Source organism: Natator depressus, chromosome 7 (genome assembly GCF_965152275.1).
Source record: "Natator depressus isolate rNatDep1 chromosome 7, rNatDep2.hap1, whole genome shotgun sequence".
In the NCBI taxonomy this organism is placed as follows: Eukaryota; Metazoa; Chordata; order Testudines; family Cheloniidae; genus Natator; species Natator depressus.
Window position 1 is genome coordinate 74,812,655 of NC_134240.1, and position 19,951 is coordinate 74,832,605.

General features: G+C 44.2%; 1 protein-coding gene across 1 annotated transcript in view; it reads left to right on the forward strand.

Moving 5' to 3' along the window:
* Positions 1 to 19,951, forward strand: part of BICC1 (BicC family RNA binding protein 1) — a 220,589-nt gene that overhangs the window by 65,631 nt on the left and 135,007 nt on the right. The window contains exon 2 of the mRNA XM_074958792.1: positions 7,332 to 7,378. Coding sequence (XP_074814893.1) covers positions 7,332 to 7,378 — 47 coding nt within the window. The remainder of the gene's footprint in view (positions 1 to 7,331; positions 7,379 to 19,951) is intronic.

Consider the following 19,951-nt stretch of genomic DNA (forward strand, 5'->3'; position numbering starts at 1 on the left):
CCAGCCAGATACACAGAAAAGTAATAACTCAGATCCCACCCCATCTAACATCCCATCACAGGCCATTGGGCCTATTTACCATGAATATTTAAAGACCAATTAATTGCCAAAATCATGTTATCCCGTCATACCATCTCCTCCATAAACTTATCGAGTTTAATCTTGAAGCCAGATAGGTCTTTTGGCCTCACTGCTTCCCTTGAAAGGCTATTCCAGAACTTCAGTTCTCTGATGGTTAGAAACCTTTGTCTAATTTCAAGTTTAACTTCCCGATGGCCAGTTTATATACATTTGTTCTTGTGTCCACATTGGTAATGAGCTTAAATAATTCCTCTCCCTCTCCGGTATTTACCCCTCTGATATATTTATAGAGAGCAATCATATCTCCCCTCAACCTTCTTTTAGTTAGGCTAAACAAGCCAAGCTCTTTGAGTCTCCTTTCATAAGATGGCTTTCCATTCCTCGGATCATCCTAGTAGCCCTTCTCTGTACCTGTTCCAGTTTGAATTCATCCTTCTTAAACATGGGAGACCAGAACTGCACACAGTACTCCAGGTGAGGTCTCACCAGTGCCTTGTATAATGGTACTAACACCTCCTTATCTCTACTGGAAATACCTCGCCTGATGCATCCCAAGGCCGCATTAGCTTTTTTCACGGCCATATCACATTGGCGGCTCATAGTCATCCTGTGGTCAACCAGTACTCCAAGGTCCTTCTCCTCCTCCGTTACTTCTAATTGATGCGTTCCCAGGTAATAACTAAAATTCTTGTTAAATAAAACGCATGACCTTACACTTCTCACTATTAAATGTCATCCTATTACTATTACTCCAGTTTACAAGGTCATCCAGATTCTCCTGTATGATATCCCTGTCCTTCTCTAAATTGGCAGTACCTCCCAGCTATGTATCATCCGCAAACTTTATTAGCACACTCCCACTTTTTGTGCCAAGGTCAGTAATAAAAAGATTAAATAAGATTGGTCCCAAAACCTATCCCTGAGGAACTCCACTGGTAACCTCCCTCCAGTCTGACAGTTCACCTTTCAGTATGGCCCGCTGTAGTCTCCCTTTAACCAATTCCTTATCCACCTTTCAATTTTCATATTGATCCCTATCTTTTCCAATTTAACTAATAATTCCCCATGTGGCACTGTATCAAACGCCTTTTTGAAATCTAGGCAAATTTATATCCACTGCATTTCCTTTGTCTTAAAAATCTGTTACCTTCTCAAAGAAGGAGATCAAGTTGGTTTGGCACGATCTACCTTTTGTAAAACCATGTTGTATTTTGTCCCATTTACCATTGACCTCAATGTCCTTAACTACTTTACTTTCTCCTTCAAAATTTTTTCCAAGATCTTGCATGCTACAGATTTCAAACTAACAGGCCTGTAGTTACCTGGATCACTTTTTTTTTCCCTTTCTTAAAAATAGGAACTATGTTAGCAATTCTCCAGTCATATGGTACAGCCCCTGAGTTTACAGAGTCATTAAAGATTCTTGCTAATGGGCTTACAATTTCATGTGCCAATTCCTTTAATAATCTTGGACGAAGATTATCTGGGCCCCCTGATTTAGTCCCATTAAACTGTTCGAGTTTGGCTTCTACCTCAGATATGGTAATATCTATCTCCATAACCTCATTCCCATTTGTCATGCTACCATTATCCCTAAGATCCTCTTTAGCCTTATTAAAGACTGAGGCAAAGTATTTGTTTAGATATTGGGCCATGCCTAGATTATCCTTGACCTCTACTCTATCCTCAGTGTTTAGCAGTCCCACTTCTTCTTTCTTTGCTTTCTTCTTCTTTATATGGCTATAGAACCTTTTACTATTGGTTTTAATTCCCTTTGCGAGGTCCAATTCTACTTGACTTTTAGCCTGTCTCACTTTATCCCTACATGTTCTGACCTCAATGAGGTAGCTTTCCTTGCTGATGCCTCCCATCTTCCACCCCTGTATGCTTTCTGCTTTTTCTTAATCACCTCTCTGAGATGCTTGCTCATCCAGCTTGGTCTACAACTCCTGCCTGTGCATTTTTTCCCCCTTTCTTGGGATGCAGGCTTCAGATAGCTTCTGCAGCTTTGACTTGAAGTAATCCCAGGCCTCCTCTGCCTTTAGATCCATAAATTCTTCAGTCTAATCCACTTCCCTAACTAATTTCCTTAATTTTTGAAAGTCAGCCTTTTTGAAATCGAAAACTCTAGTTGCAGATTTATTTTTGTTTATCCTTCCATTCAGTTTGAACTGAATTAGCTCATGATCACTTGAACCAAGTGTCACGGAGTGTGGGGGAGCCCTGGCCCTGCACCCCTCTTCCTGGGATTCACTGTGACTCTCAGCCACCCAGTAAAACGGAAGGTTTATTGGACAATAGGAACATAGTCTAAAACAGAGCTTGTGGGTACAACCACGACCCCTCAGTCAAGTCCTTCTGGGGGGCAGGGAGCTCAGGCCCCAGCCCTGGGGTTCCCTGTGTTCCACCACCCAGCACCAAACTGAAACCAAAACCTCCCCAGCAGGCTCTCTCCTGCAGCCTTTGTCCAGTTTCCTGGGTAGAGGTGCTACCTACCCCTCCCCCTCCTGGCTCAGGTTACAGGCTCTTGGGTATCCCATCCCCAGTGAAACTCCCCTGCCACATTCCCAGGTCAACACTCGCCCCTCCCTGCTGCGTCACACCAAGGTTGTCCCCTACAACCATTTCTTCTATGAGGTCCTCACTACTCACCAAAATCAAATCTAAAATGGCATCCCCTCTAGTCGGTTCAGCAACTATTTGATGAAGGAATCCATCAGCTGTCACATCCAGGAAAATCTGAGCCCTATTATTACGAGCACTCGTCCTCCAGTCTATACCTGGGAAGTCAGTCTCCCAAGATCACGCAATTTCCATTAGTATTTACTTCATTAAAAAATTAAAGAGGGCTCTATTCATACCCAAATTGGATCCCGACGGTCTATAGCACACCCCAAGTACTATCACAGGGGAGGATCTAGTAGTTTTCTTCCCCAATGTGATTTTTGCACAGACAGACTCTGTCTTATCCATTCCATCACTTCTTATTTCTTTACAGTCTACCTCATCACTGATATAGAATGCTACTCCACTACCTTTGCCTTTTATTTCTGTCTTTCCTAAACAGAGCATACCCTTCAATAGCTGAAGTCCAGTCATGACTACTATTCCACCATGTTTCTGTTATCCCTGTAATATCTGGTTTCACTTCCTGCAGCAGTAGCTCTAGTTCCTCCATTTTGTTACCGAGGCTCCTCTCATTGGTGTACAAACATCTTAATTTTTGCTGTTTGGCCTCGTTCACATTCTTTACCTGATTAGGCACGGACATTCTATAGCCATGATCTATTAGACTGGTATCCACACTACCCTTCCTCCTTATTGCCATTCTCCTACCCACGGCTGTATCCTTTCTTACTTAGTTTTCTTCCCTCTCAATGCTAAAATCCGGCGTGGAGATTACCTGGACATCTCCCCCAAATTCCTAGTTTAAAGCTCTCTTAATCAGTTGTGCCAGTATCCTAGAAGTCTATTTCCTTCCCTACTCAGATGCAGTCCATCCCAAGAGAACTGTCCTCTGTCCATGAATGCCTCCCAGTGGCCATACATCCCAAAGCCCTCCTTATAGCACCACTTGCAGAGCTATCTGTTGAACATCATAATCTTGTCACACCTTTGTTTCCCTTCTCTAGGAACGGGCAGAATCCCACTGAAGATCACCTGAGCCCGATTTCCTTAAGCATCTTCCCCAGCCTGGCATAGTCTCCCTTGATACGTTCCAGTGAGAATCTATCCGTATCATTTGTTCCCACATGAAAGACAATCAATGAATTCTTCCCACTCCCGTTAGGTTCCTCCTCAGCCTCAGGTCCACATCCCGTATCTTAGCACCCTGTAGACAGCACACCCTTCTGTTCTCCGGATCATCTCTGGTTACAGGCCTGTCTAGTCTTCTCAGTAATGAGTCCCTAATCATGTAGACCTGCCTTTTCCTGGCAATGGTGCGATTCTCCAGTCTATCCCCTGTTCCATCTGGCTGCAAGTCCTCTTGATTCCTATTGTTCCTGGCGATCCTCTGCAACCCATCCCGTATCCTCCTGGGGCTCATATTTGGTGGTGTTATCTCTTATTGACTCTTGCCCTCTTCCTATAGGACTAGCTGCTCTTCTCTTCTCTTCTTGCCCTCTCACCTTCAGTGACCACTTGCTGTGCCCCTTCTTCATTTTCCATCTCCGCAAACCTGTTCCTGAGCTCTATTTCTCCTTCACTAACCTGTCTTTTCCTCTGCCTGGTTCTCTTAGTCACATGCTTCCACTGTCCATTTTCTTCACCCAGCAGTCTCCCCTCAGAATTCTTCAGTCCTCCTTCCATCTGCAAGTCTGAGCTTTTGCCTTCAGCTGCCTCATGTCTTTGCTCTATAATCTGCTCGAACCCCCTGCTCCGCTCCAACCAACCACCTGCATCTCCAATCCTCTGCTCTTCTCTTCCATCAGCTCTATCAGGCGGCACTTCGTGCAGACAAAACTCTTTCCAGGTACCCCCTCCAGGATCATGTACGTGTCGCAGCTTCCACATCCAGCCATCTTCATTGTGTCTTCCACTACTTGGGTCACTCCCACTGCTGCCTCTGTATCTGTCATAGCCTTCCCACCTAAATCCTGTTAGTCTTCTCCTCCAACAGAACTCCCACTCAAACTCCCCCGTTTACAGCTCTGTTTGCTGGTTCCTGTGCTGCTGCAGCTGTCTGTCAAGGTACTTTACAATGTCAAGGTACTGTACAGTGAGCTGTGGTTGAAGATCTTATACCACACCCACTCTTAATTTTGCACTCTGTATCAGCACATGAGCATTTCTCATGTGCCTAAGCTTTTAGTACTAGGTGCTGATGTTAGGTGTGTTACAATACATTGAGAAACTTTTCACATCCTTAATCACAAATGAAAATGAAATAGATTTCAATAGAGTTCAGTTTGTTAGTCTGTGGGAAGTAGTGAGGCTTAATTCTCTTGTTGTTTTGAGACCTGCAACCTGAATTTTTAAAGACGGGTCTGGTTTATGTCTGCAGAGTTGTGTCCTTCTCAACTTGAGATGATGAAAGAAATATATATAATCAATATGTATTAATTTTGTAGATTGGGTTCTCTGTCATATAGTGGGAGAGTGTTCTCCGAATACTGAAGAGATGAAAAATGTTGTAATTTCTCTTCCATAGTCGAAGGGCAGGCTGTGGGAGTATTGGATCTCCATTCTCTATGTGAACAGTACTCATACGAAAAGCAGAATGACCATTTAGAGTTTTTGCTGTAACACTGTAATGAAGTTTAAAGAGCAAGTAGTTCCAGTGGGAATTCCATCTTAACTAAGTGTTTGTCTGGGAATAATTAACTTTGTTCTGGAATATCCAGTGTGTTTTAAATTGTGTGACGTTGTAGCATAAATAAATCACAAATAATATAAAAACTCTTTATATATCTGTAGCTTGAAGTCTGTTAGTGTTAAATAAAAATACTTAATTAAATTTTTTACCTTGGAAATTCACTGTATAAATATAGCTGTTTCATCATTTATTCACAGCACAAATACCATGAATTATGCATGGGATTCAAAAAGGCTTCTGGTATTTGTGGTGATACATTGACAGTTAAATGAGCCAGGAAGTACCAAGAGGATTACATAAAGGATAAAAATATTTAAGATAAAAGCTTTTAAGGTTAGCATTTAAAAATAGTTAATTTAAAACCAGTTAGTAGTATTGTTGAACATGTTACAGGGTTTACCTTAATGGTCACTGTTGCTTTGCAGTTCACTACTAATCTTGATTTGTAAATCCTGTGTCTTTCTGGTTCTAGACTACTTTTGAGCAGAGATGACCAATTAATCAATCACTGTTGTTTGCATGATATGAATGAATGATTAGACTGAGGCTACAAAATAAATCTTCACTTTTAAATTAAGAGCCTGAACCCATTCTTATTAGTTTCAATAGGAACTAAATACAGCCCTCTGCCAGAACTTAAATCTCAGGCTAGGTCTACAGTACAGCCGGGATTGACGCTCTGAGATTGGTCCACTGGCGGTCGATTTAGCGGGTCTAGTGAAGACCCACCAAATTGACAGCAGGTCACTCTCCAGTCAACTCCTGTACTCTACCCCACACGAGAAGAGTAAGGTAAGTCGACGGGAGAGTTTCTTTCGTCGACCCCCGTGGTGTAGACCCCACGGTAACTTGACTTAAGGTACGTCGACTTACCATCAATAGATCTCATGTAGCGTAGGTCGACTTACCATGGGTAGTGTAGACATAGCCTAAGTTTCCAAAGACAATGGATTGCGTGAACTCATTGTCCTAGATCAGGGGTGGGCAAACTACAGGCCGGATCCAGCCTGCTGGATTGCCACTGCTGCAGGCTCCACGCCACTCCGGGAAGTGGCCACATCACGTCCCTGCAGCTCGTGGGGGTGGGGCGGCAGAGAGCTCCACATGCTGCTCTTGCCTGTCGGTACCTTCCCTAAAGCTCCCATTGGCCAGGAACAGGTTACTGCAGCCAATGGGAGTTTTGAGGGAGGTACTCACAGGCGAGGGAAACACGCGGAGCCCTGTACTCCACCCCAGGGGCCGCGCAGGGACGTGGTGCCAGCCGCTTCCCGGAGTGGCGCGGGGCTGGGAAGGCAGGCAGAGAGCCTGCCCTGGCCCCGGTGTGCGCCGCTACCACCCTGGAGCCCCTCTAGGTAAGCCTCGCTGGGGCAGAGCCTGAACCCCTCCTGCACCCCAACTCCCTGCCCTAAGCCCCCGGCCGCATCCTGCACCCCTCCTGCACCCCAACTCCCTGCTCTGAGCCCCCTCCTGCACCCTCCATCCCCCTGCCCGAGCCCCTTCCTGCACCATGCACCCCTCCTGCACCTCAACCCCCTGGCCTGAGCCCCCTCATACACCCCTCCCCTGCCCCAACGCCTTGCCCTGAGCCCCTTCCTGCACACCGCACCCCCCCCCCTCGCACCCCAACCTCCTGCCCCGGCCCTGCAAGCAATTTCCCCACCCAAATGTGGCCCTCGGGCCAAAAAGTTTGCCCACCCCTGTTCTAGATACTAGTCCCTCTTTATAAAGCTATTTGCATACTAAATAAGAAAAATGAGTAGTTGAACAATGATTGGTTATGATTTCACAATAGTGCAAAACGTTAAAGTGAAATAAATTGGCATGTGTGTGAATTTACCTTTCAGTAGTACTCTGGTCAAATAGTTTTACAGCAGCAAACTTTTAATACTATTTCTTAGATTTATTTTGTTAACAAATGTCATTTTATTCACAGCTGCTGCTGAGGGCAAAGGCAAAAGTGGGGAAGATTTTTTTCAGAAGGTAAGAAACCTCTTTGTTACAATCCTACATTTGATAAGTACAGTAATTGGATACATTATTGTGGGAAGAATTATACTTCAAATTATGGTGAAATTGATATTTAGTTTAGCGCTCTCTCTAATGAATATTTTGATGTAACTTCCACAATATTCCTTAATTTCCTAACCATGGTGATTATTAACCCTTTTTTTATTGTTACCATAGTTTTTTAGTAGAATGTATATTTGGTATCATATGTATAACATATAATAGATTTAATCTGTTTATTACAGGGTATGTATCACAAAGTAAACAGTATAGTAAGTTTGATTGTAAATATGTTCTTTCAGAGCCCATTGTTAGATAGATGTACATACATAGTGAGGGGAAGATGAAATTACATGAAGGCCAACGAACAGCTGCAATACAGAAGACATTGTCAAGTTGTCTTGAACAGAAGTCTGTTTTTTTTATCCTCTTCAATTGAGTTGCATCACCCTAAGAGAAGACTACCTAAGTAACTGAACATGATTGCCCCTTTCCTCCCAAATATGCTGTAGAATGTATATTCTCAGATAGTCATGAGGAGTCCTCTTCTGGAAGTAATATTTTTCTTCCTTAAATCTTTCAAAATGTTCTTGAATTCCAAAACTTTTTATGTCTTATAGTTCATTTTTATCAGCTGATTTGTTTTTGGGAGGCTTCTGCTTCCCATGAAATTAGAGAAACTTCCCAGAGGATGAGACAGCGTGATCTAGAGGTGTGAAACTGGCCTTTGTATTTCATGGGTGAGGACAGGAGAAGATTGTACGCTTTCCTTTTAGGGTCAACAATCTTTAGTTAGGTGAATTTGGTCACGTCTTGAACTGGCAGCATGACCCCCTGAGTGACAATCATGTGAGATAACTTCAAAGAAACAAAATTACAGATATTTTTCCTTGTTACTGTCAGTCTCAGTGCAGCTCTTTGAGTGTCACGAACAAAAGGCATAACTGAACATCCACGAAATGGCAACAATTATTCTGAATATTCAAAGGATGAAATCTTGGCCCATCTGAGGCCAGTGGGAGTTTTGCCACTGACTTCTTCAGTGCGGCCAGGATTTGTTAGACCAGGGGTCAGCAACCTTTCAGAATTGGTGTGTCCAGTCTTCATTTATTCACTCTAATTTAAGGTTTCGCCAGTAGTACATTTTCACGTTTTTAGAAGGTCTCTTTCTATAAGTCTATAATATATAACTAAACTATTGTTGGTTTCAGAGTAACAGCCGTGTTAGTCTGTATTCGTAAAAAGAAAAAAGAAAAGGAGTACTTGTGGCACCTTAGAGACTAACGAGTTTATTTGAGCATGAGCTTTCGTGAGCTACAGCTCACTTCATCCGATTCATTCATGCATCCGATGAAGTGAGCTGTAGCTCACGAAAGCTCATGCTCAAATAAACTGGTTAGTCTCTAAGGTGCCACAAGTACTCCTTTTCTTTTTTCTTTAAACTATTGTTGTATGTAAAGTAAATAAGGTTTTTAAAATGTTTAAGAAATTTCATTTAAATTAAATTAAATTAAAATGCAGAGCCCCCGGGACCGGTGGCCAGGACCCGGGCAGTGTGAGTGCCACTGAAAATCAGCTCGCGTGCCACATTCGGCACGCATGCCATTAGTTGCCTACCCCTGTGTTAAACCTTTTAGTTGCCTTCGGTTTCTGTATTATCGCATGAAACAGGAACGGTCCATCAAACTACTGAACGAAATAGGTGACTGGAGTCCTGCATAGCAGACTTTTTTCTTTATTGTCACTTGAATGGTTGAGTGTTTGATCATTTGTATCAACATGTCCTCTCCAGCTCCTCCAGATTTAAATGATTCTATCCAGATTTAACAATGTTCTGGCTTGTTATACAAAACATACTATACATTATTGCCATAATCTATTTTATAATTCTAGAGTTTTATTAGATGATGTTGTGAAGTCTAACGTGTGTTTAAAAAAAAACAACAAAAAAATAAAAAAACCCAAAACCACCTTTAAGTTGCATTAGTAGTGTTAGACTAGTATAATGCTTCATTGCAGTTTCAAACATTGACAAGACTTGGAACTTAGATTCTAGGATGATTAGGAACAAGTTTTCTTATAAAATACGTTGAGCGTCTCTAAGAGGGAAATTTGCGTGTCTCACAGTGAAGGCGTGTGGTTAGACAGTTGCAGAGACAACACAGAAGATTAAAAAAACTGTCTGATAGCATTTGAACCACAAAGAGAAGAAAAATTGGTAGCAAATGAATGTTAAAGTGAGTTATGCAAATACTTTTTCAAGACCAGTTGTAAATAGTTCTATGAAGGTTATTTTAATTGAGGTCTATATGTCCTGATGCTTTTAGGTTTAGTTGGCTGTGTACTCTGTACTGTAGAGAAAAAGTAGTGTCAAACAGTCTTTGATTTGGAAATTGCTTGGAGCTTGTTTAGTCCATGATGTTTTTTATACAACCAGCTGATATACAAATATTCTATGATTTCTTGGTTCTACCTGATTAAAAAATTATACCAGAATTTGAAGCTCTTGCTGAGAAGTTACTGAACGATAGATTCAGAAAATTGGTTTATTTGTTTTAGGAGTGAAAATTAATGGACAGCAACAAAAGATTAATGGTAGCCTTAGCTTTTATTTACAAATTCCATGCATACACAAGCTTTGATCAGAAATGGGTTTTAACCTTATTGCTAGTACAGTCCAGACTTATCCTCTCATGCCTACTTTTTATTCATAGATTGGAAGATGAAAACAAGCTTTCCTGTATTTTTAACAACTAGTTGCTTCCTTAACTTTGTATGAACTAGCTTGAATGAATAGTCATTGAACTGAACTAGTTAAATAAACCAAAATAAAGAAAATATCCTCCCTGCACATGCAGAAAAGACTACTGTTCTCAAAAGCTGTTTTAGGATTTCAACAATCTCTGGTTCCAAGAAGAGATGACCTGTGCGTGCTGATAGTTGGGGGCGGAGGTACAGAGTGAGGGCAGCCGGCTTCAGCAGTGTTACTGGGCATACTCAGTCCATGTGAGCATGCTCAGTAAAAGCCAAGGGGCATGTGACCCTGTGAGCCTCCTCTCCTCCCCACGCATCACCTCTGGTTCCAGTCATTTCCAACATTTTGGTGGTTTGACTCTATAACTTCAGCAGCAAACATGTACTGCTTAATATTGCTCTTTAAATTTAATGTAAATGATTTTAATATATTAATATTATATAGTTTAATTTATAGTAAATTTAGGCCTTAATATAGCTTGTCACCATTTCACATTTTAATTTTAAATAGGTTCATTTTTAAATATAAACTTGTATTTATATTAAAAAATCTGTTTTTATTAAATACAATTATCAATTTTTATCCACACTGAGCAGTAGCTTTTGCAGAATCCTTTTGCAGTGTGCCGATTGATTCCACAAAGCTTCTATCTAGAATTCATTTCTTACCTTTACAAAAGTATTCTTTTGAGTCCAGATTAGACTGGATTTTCCATGCAGGGGAGCAGTACATTTGTTCACTTTTCAATTAGTAGTAATCCACCCAGACCTCCTTGTCATTGCTAGCTAGTTTCTTTTGTGGGAGTCTGTAAAGACCGTATCATAAAGGTGAAAAGAGGTTACTTACTGAAGTAAGTTTTGTTCTCTGCGTGTATTACCACCTTTATGGATACCTATTGACGTGATCTTTTGCCCTGGAGATGTAAAGGCTGTGTCACGGTTATACAGGATCCAAGGGACAGTTGGCGAAGAAGGACATCTATTCATGTTGTTTTCGAATGCTGGAATGGAGGGCCTCGCCATGCTCTCAGAATGGCTGCTTTGAAATCATTCCATGGTAGGGCATGTGATCTTAGTATGGATCTGTGAAGGTAATACATTTGGAGAAAGCAAGTTACTTCAGTGACTCTCTTCCCTCCCCCCCCCCCATTATATTCCATTTGCAGATATATATTTTGTTTTATTTGAATGGCACATTTTCCATGAGAGACAAGGTGGATGAGGTAATATCTTTTTTTGGACCAACATCTGTTGGTGAGAGAGTGATTTGAGGAACAGCTCTGTGTAAGATCAAAAGCTTGCGTCTCTCACCAACAGAAGTTGGTCCAGTAAAAGATATTACCACACTCAGCTCGTCTCTTCAATATCCTGGAACCAACACCACATTTTCCATGTTCTGTTTCTACTTCTATCACAAAGAGGAACAAGGAATTTGTAAGGAATGTTTTCCTTTAGATGTGGAAGAATGGGATGTAAATTGAGTAAAGATTCTTTGGGGCTAAGTATAGTTTGAGCTATATAACTTCCTTTTGAAATTCTGTAGCAATTGGATTAAAAATATACACACGGTTACCTTAGTGATTTGAGGTGCATATTTTGCCAGAAAGAACAGATTTTCATGATTGTCACTGAAATAATATAAATTACACTCTGTGACATTTTAAGGATCAATGGGTGCTGTCACCAGTGCCCTGTAACCTTAGGGGCTTTTATGCTGTTAAGCTATGGTTCAATTCCCTGACACCAGTAGCCTGCTCACAAGCACAAAGTCTCATCTTGGCACCAGCATAGTTTCTCCTAGCAAGGTGACACCAACAGCCCCTCCCATCCAGCCTCCTCCCCGAGCTCTGTAGTACCAGATACTTGAACTGTCTGTCTCCCTCTGTTTCATCAACTTAGAAGGAGTGAAATTAGCCCTCCAGCTTACTTTGGTGCACACACTTGATATGGTTTACACACCAGAGACCAGCTTGGGGTAAAAATAAACAAAGTTTATTTAACAGAAAAACCACACGTTCAGAGATGAAATAGTAATGGAAAGCAAACATACACAAGTGACACAGAAAATAAACATGAAGAAGCAATCTCAGGCTTTACACTTTCATATTAGATGAAATCGCTTTTTTAATAAAAGTTTTACCTATTGTCTTTGAACAGTTTAATTGCATATCCCCAGATAGGGTGACCAGACAACCCTTTTTAAAGGGACAGTCCTGAATTTAAGTCCCAACTTCTTCTTACAAATGGGCAACTTGTCCCATATTTTCTGTCTCCCCCTTCCCTACCCATCAGTACTGATGGGTTCTGCTGCTGGCCGGATCCCTGCTCACCAGTTGCCCGCCCACCAGCAGTGAGTGGGAGGGTCCAGTGACTTACGATGGGGGTGGGTGTGCAAGGCTGGTGACGGGGCTGGCTGCTCCCCCGCCTGGTCTGTCAGCTCAGCCCCAGCTGCATGCTGGGTCTCGGCCAGCAGGGCCTTGCCCCCATCTTGTTTTTGGCCGGTGGTGGCTGCATGCTGTGGCAGCTGGTGAGTGCAGGCAGTGGCGGGTTACGTGTCGCCTCTGCTGCCCACCCCTTTATGTGCTCCCCCTCTTGCTGTCCTCTCCCTGCTTTGCCCCATCCCACCTCTCAGCTTTGCTGTTCCTCCAGATCCCCCCTGGCGGGGCACTGAGCGGAGTTCTCCCATCACTGAGCGGAGAACCAGCCTCTGGTTGGTGCGCTCAGCTCATCAACAGCCTGTTTGGCAGGCTCCTTCCTTCCTCCACTGTCTCTGGCTGGGCTGGCGCCTTGGGAAAGCCCAAGACCCTCGGGCCTGGTATGCTGGCCAGGAGGAGCCAAACCCTGCATGTGTCAAAGTCCCGCATAGTGCTGGCACGGGGAAGCCTCTCTACCCCTCAACTTAGCTCTGGAGTGGCGGTGGGGGGAGCGATTTCCAGCCTGTTAACGCACCAACACTGCAGGCTCCACAGCAGCCCCGCAGGCAGGGGCTAGACACACTCTTCCCCCCCCCCCCACCCAAGATCCTGCCCCCAGGGAGCGTGTGGCTGCTCTGTCCCCTAGGCACCCTCTGCTACTGAGCCACCTGTCTCCCTGGGTTTGCTGAAGCCTCTGCAGCAGGGTGGATTTGATTTAAATCAAATTGATTTAAATCACTAATCACGAAAACTTGATTTAATCATAGTTTTCTACATAAAAGTGCATTCTTGTTGGTTGTTATAACCTTAATACATATTCTTCACAACTCAGAGATAGATATAGGTTTCATTTTTAGAAGGTACATACTATACGTTTTTAAACAGTGATTTATTTTGAAAACGTTTCAGATTAGTTTTACAGCTATATCAGGAAATGAATGAATGATTGGTTATTTCATTTACCAAAGGCAATTGAAGCAGATAGTTCACCTCCCAATGACTTCATAGAAGATTTTCTTGCCATGCTGTATTAGGAGGAGAACATCACCAGACAGACATTTAAATTGTTTTATTTAACTAAAACAACAACGTTAAGTATTCTGGATTTTTTTCTTCAAGAGCAAACATATAATATTTTAACAAAACAAGCACATGTCCCTCATTTCTCACATTTATCTCCAGATGACTTCTCCTTTTCCAGATCTATTCTGCCCCCCACAATCTTCTATTCATTCAACTTTTTGAAACTTTGCCCTTTGAGAGAGGTAAGGGAGTGACTCTGTGTACACAAACTTGCAGAGGGACAGTAGAGTTGATGTCTGTTTCTCACCTCTATATATTTATTTATTTATTTATTTATTTATAACAAGCATGTTTCCTCTGGAGACACAAATCCACACTTTGAGAACTGCAAAACTAAGCATCTCTGATGGTATCTTCTAGACTGAGCACTGAGTCCCATTGGGTAGATACAAAGATTAACCTTAATAATCTGTACAGAAGCCTGGGGAACCCCATAAGATTGGGTTCCCTAATCCATGAACTGTTGTAACTCATTTACAAAACTTTTCTTAAATACTACATGAATATAGTGTCCCATACTGTAGAATTAGAATTTATAATCCCTATTCCATGATGAGATATCTTTGAACTATAATGTGTCTTAATTAAAACTATCTTTAGGTCAGATTTTTGAGGAAAAAACCTATTTAAATAAAAATCCAATTTTTTTAAAGTCATTGATTTTTATCCGTCCTGCCCTGCAGTCAGGTTCCCTGGGCCCTGGTGCACAATGCATCCTCAGGGCTTAATCCCTTCATGCTTGCAATGTCGCCAGGGGACAGGAGGCAGCTGGGTTATGTCAGTGGCCAGCAGCAGCCTGGAGGTGTTAGCTGCCTTTCAACACTATGTGAGCAGGAAGGGACAAGCTGCTTCCAGCCATGGAGGGGTGGGAGGGAAAGAGATGAACTCTTCAAACACAGGGTCAGGTCATCCCTTCCCCTCCCTTGCCATGGCTGGAAGCAGGTCCCGTCCCTTCCCTCCCACACAGTACCAAAAGGCTGCGGCTGGGACCCATATTCTGGTGTGAACCCTGGCAGAAATCTGGGGCATGGGAGTCATGTGACCCTCTTGCCTCGGGAAGACATGGCACCTGGTTCCAGGAGAGGCGCGTCCATCCTGGGGGCTCAACCAGGCATAGAGGGTGGAGAGCACCATGCAGGGAGGGTCAGGTCCGTCATCGTGTCTTTCCCCTTCCTACCCCTTTCCTCCCTCCCCATGTGAGAGAGGTGTAGAGAGTTCGTGTGTGTCACCTCTCCTGTGTGAACCCTAAAGCTTTAAAGATAGGTAAATAAAAATAACCCAACTATGCAGTATGTCTTTTCAACAGGGGCCCAGTTCCTTGATGTTAATTTGAACATTTGTACTGCATAGTTCTGATTGATTGATGTTGAACTTGCTTAAATATCAGTAATTTTACCAGGTGTCCCATATTCAGCATAGGGAAGTATGGTCACGCTGCCCCCAAATGTGGTGGGGATTTAGTGTTCATGGACAGCCTCCCACATAGAGACTGTTCCTCAGGCCATGTCTACACTACGAAAGTACTCCGATTTTACAGAAGTCGATTTTTGGGAACAAATTGTATAAAGTAGAGTGCATGCGTCCATGCTAAGCATATTAATTCGGCAGTGTGCATCCACAGTACCGTGGCAAGCATTGACATTCTGAGCGGTGCACTGTGGCTAGCTATCCCGCAGTCCCCGCTGCCCATTGGAATTCTGGGCTGAGCTCCCGATGCCTGATGGGGCCAAAAATTTGTCGTGGGTGGTTATGGGTAAATGTAGTCAGTCAACCCTCCCTCCCTCCATGAAAGCAACAGCGGACAATCATTTCGCGTCCTTTTCCCTGGATTGCCTGAGCAGACACCATAGCACAGCAAGCATGGAGCCTGTTCAGCTCACAGCAGCAGTTATGACCATTGTAAACACCTCGCACGTTATCGTGCAGTTTATGTAGAACCAGCATCTGAAAAACCAGGCGAGGAGGTGACTGCAGCACGGTGATGGGGACACGAGCACACTTTTCTCTAAAACCGTGGTCCCCAGCAATTTGGAGATCATGGTGTTACTGAGGCAGACTCATGCTGTGGAACGCCGATTCTGGGCCTGGGAAACAATCACAGAGTGGGGGACCGCATAGTGTTGCAGGTCTTGGATGATTCCCAGTGGCTGCGAAACTTTCGCATGCGTAAGGGCACGTTCATGGAACTTTGTGACTTGCTTTCCCCTGCCCTGAAGCGCAAGAATACCAAGATGAGAGCAGCCCTCACAGTTCACAAGTGAGTGGCAATAGCCCTGTGGAAGCTTGCAATGCCAGACAGCTACCGGTCAGTCGGTAATCAATTTGGAGTGGGCAAATCTACTGTGGGAGTTGCTGTGATGCAAGTAGCCAGTGCAATCATTGAGCTGCTGCTATCAAAGGTAGTGACTCTGGGAAATGTGCAGGTCATAGTGGATGGCTGTGCTGCAATGGGATTCCCTAACTGTGGTGGGGTGATAGACGGAACACATATCCCTATCTTGGGACCAGACCACCAGGGCAGTCAGTACATAAACCGCAAGGGGTACTTTTCAATGGTGCTGCAAGCACTGGTGGATCACAAGGGACGTTTCACCAACATCAATGTGGGATAGCTGGGAAAGGTTCATGATGCTCGCATCTTCAGGAACTCTGGTCTCTTTAAACAGCAGCAGGAAGGGATTTACTTCCCAGACCAGAAAATAACTGTTGGGCATGTTGAAATGCCTATAGTTATCCTTGGGGACCCAGCCTACCCCTTAATGCCCTGGCTCATGAAGCCATACACAGGCACCCTGGACAGTAGTAAGGAGCTGTTCAACTATCGGCTCAGCAACTGCAGAAAGGTGGTAGAATGTGCATTTGGACGTTTAAAGGGTCGCTGGCGCAGTTTACTTACTCAGACCTCAGTGAAACCAATATTCCCATTGTTATTGCTGCTTGCTGTGTGCGCCACAATATCTGTGAGAGTAAGGGGGAGACGTTTATGGCGGAGTGGGAGATTGATGCAAATCTCTTGGCCGCTGAATACACACAACCAGATACCAGGGCGATTAGGAGAGCATGGCAGGAAGCACCGCACATCAGAGAAGCTTTGAAAACCAGTTTCGTGACTGGCCAGGGTACTGTGTGACACTTCTGTTTGTTTCACCTTGATGAAAACCCGCCCCCTTGGTTGCCTCTAAATTCCCTGTAAGCCACCCGCCGTCCCCGCTTCAATCACAGCTTTGCAAAGGAAATAAAGTCACTATCGTTTAAAAAATATGTATTCTTTATTAATTGATTATAAAAACAGGGAGATAACTCACAAGGTAGCCTGGGTGGGGTGTGGGAGGAGGGAAGGAAAAGGCCACTTTAAAACTTCTTGAATGACAGCCTTCTGTTGCTTGGGCTGTCCACTGGGGTGGAGCTGTTGGCTGCCCGGAGCCGCCTTCCCGCCCCCCTCCCCTGCGTTCTTGGGCGTCTGGGTGAGGAGGCTGTGGAAATTGGGGAGGAGGGAGGGCGGTTAAACAGGGGCTGCAGCGGCAGTCTGTGATCCTGCTGCCATTCATGAACCTCCACCAGGCGTTGGAACATGTCAGTTTGATCCTGCAGTAGCCCCAGCGTTGCCTCATGCCTCCTCTGATCCTCCTGCCGCCACCTCTCCTCACGTTCATCGGCCACTTTCCTGTACTTTGCTATTGTGTCCCTCCACACATTTTGCTGAACCCTGTCAGTGCCGGACGACTGCATGAGCTCAGAGAACATTTCATCGCGTGTGCGTTTTTTTCACCGCCTTAACTGAGAGAGCCTTTGGGACGGAGGCGGGAGGCTTGAAACATTTGCAGCTGCTGGAAGAAAAAGAAGGGAGTGAAGTATTTAAAAAGATACATTTTACAGAACAATGGATATACTTTCACGGTGAACAACACTATTCATATTACATAGCACATGTGATTTTGGTACAAGGTCGCATTTTGCATCTTATATTGAGTGCCTGTGGCTTTGGTGTTAGAGATCACACATGCAGTGCCGGGCAACAGAATTCGGCTTGCAGGCGGCCATGGTAAGCCACAGTCTTTCGGCTTCTGCAGCCTTCATAACAGTAGCGCCCTCCTCTCCCATACCAAACAAAACCCGTTGAATTGGCCATTTGGTGCTGAGGTTTTCCTGTTTAACGTGCAGCAGCAGAAACCAAACTAACCCCCACCCCATCCAGTTCTCTGGGATGATTGCTTTACCTCTCACCCCACCACGTGGCTGGTATCAGGGACGATCCCTCATAGCCAAACGCGAACAGCTCAGCACCAATGGCCCCCCACCTCCCACCACGTGGCTAACTGCGGGGAGGGTTTCTTTTCAGCCACAGGCAAACAGCCCAGTAGGAATGGCCACCTCTGAATGTCCCCTTAATTAAATTCCCCTATTTCAACCAGGTTACCATGAATGATATCACTCTCCTGAGGATAACACAGAGAGATAAAGAATGGATGTTGCTTGAATGCCAGCAAACACCAGGACCATACGCTGCCAGGCTTTGTCATGCAATGATACCAGATTACTTGCTACTAGCATGGCGTGGTAAAGTGTCCTACCATGGAGGAGAGAATAAGGCTGCTCTTCCCAGAAACCTTCTGCAAAGGCTTTGAGTACCTCCAGGAGAGCTTCATAGAGATGTCCCTGGAGGATTTCCGCTCCATCCCTAGACACGTTAACAGAGTTTTCCAGTAGCTGTACTGGCCACAAATGCATCCCAAGTCCTCAGGGCTACTTAATCATTAAAAAACGCTTGCTTTTATAACATGTATTGTATTTAAAAAGGTACACTCACCAGAGGTCCCTTCTCCAGCTTTGTTGGGTTGGGAGGGTATTTCAGTCAGGGTGAGAAAAAGATCCTGGCTGTCGGGGAGAATGGTGTGTTGTGTGCTCTCCTCAAGCTCGTTGTCCCCCTCTTCATCTTCCCTGTACGCAAAATCCTCAGGCCTGGCGGAGAGTACCCCATCATCGGAGTCCACGGACGGGGTGAGGTAGTGGTGGCAGCCCCCCCCCTAGAATTGCATGCAGCTCAGCGTAGAAGCGGCATGTCTGGGGCTCTGTCCCGGAGCATCCGTTTGATTCTTTGGTTTTCTGGTACGCTTGTCTGAGCTTCTTAAGTTTCACGCGGCACTGTGTTGCGTCCCTGCTGTAGCCTCTGTCCCTCATGGCCTCGGAGATTTTTTGAAATGTTTTGGCATTTCATCTTTTGGAATGTATTTCTGATAGCACGGATTCCTCTCCCCATACAGTGATCTGATCCAGTACCTCCTGTTTGGTCCATGCTGGAGCTCTTTTTCGATTCTGGGACTGCATGGTCACCTGTGCTGATGAGCTCGCCTGGCCAAACAGGAAATGAGATTCAGAAGTTCCTGGGGCTTTTCCTGTACACCTGGCCAGTGCATCAGAGTTCAGAGCACTGTCCAGAGCGGTCACAATGGTGCACTCTGGGATAGCTTCCAGAGACCAATACCTTTGAATTGCGTCCACACGAACCCTAATTCGAAACGGCGATGTTGATTTCAGTGCTAATCCCCTCAGGGAAGAGTACAAAAATAATTTTTAAGAGCCCTTTATGTCAAAAAAAAAAATGGTTTCTTTGTGTGGACGGGTGCAGGGTTAATTCGATTTAATGCTGCTAAATCCGACATAAACTCGTTGTGTAGACCAGGCTTCACTGTCTGGATTCGCACTTTCTGTCCGAAGCCTGCTTTTAAAAGGCATTTTCCTTTTTTCTCTGTCCATGAAGACTCATAACTATTCAGAGTAGGGAAATTTCCTCTTGGTTTGATAGCTGGATGTCTTAATCTCTCCCCATTAAATCTAATGGCCCGTCATTGTCTTTTCCTGGGCTGAACAATGGATAGTTACTTTGAGCTGGTTTCCTGGGCCTGGAGGTTTTCGCCTTCCTCTGTAGCATGGGGCACAGGTCACTTGCTGGAGGGTTCTCTGCTCCTTGAAGTCTTTAAACTACGATTTGAGGACTTCAATAGCACAGATATAGGTGTGAGGTTTTTTGCAGGAGTGGTGGGTGAAATTCTGTGGCCTGCGTTGTGCAGGAGGTCAGACTAGATGATCATGATGGTCCCTTCTGACCTAAATATCTATGAATCTATGAATCTCTCTGTGAGGTGTGGTTGGGTTATGAGCACAGTTTTATATATACATACATAGGTTCATAACTACAGTTTGCATACATATCTCATAAAGACCATCTAGTACAGAACATTAAAGACTTTACTTGGGGTACTTTTCTAGTACGATAATACAATATGCAATCAGTTGG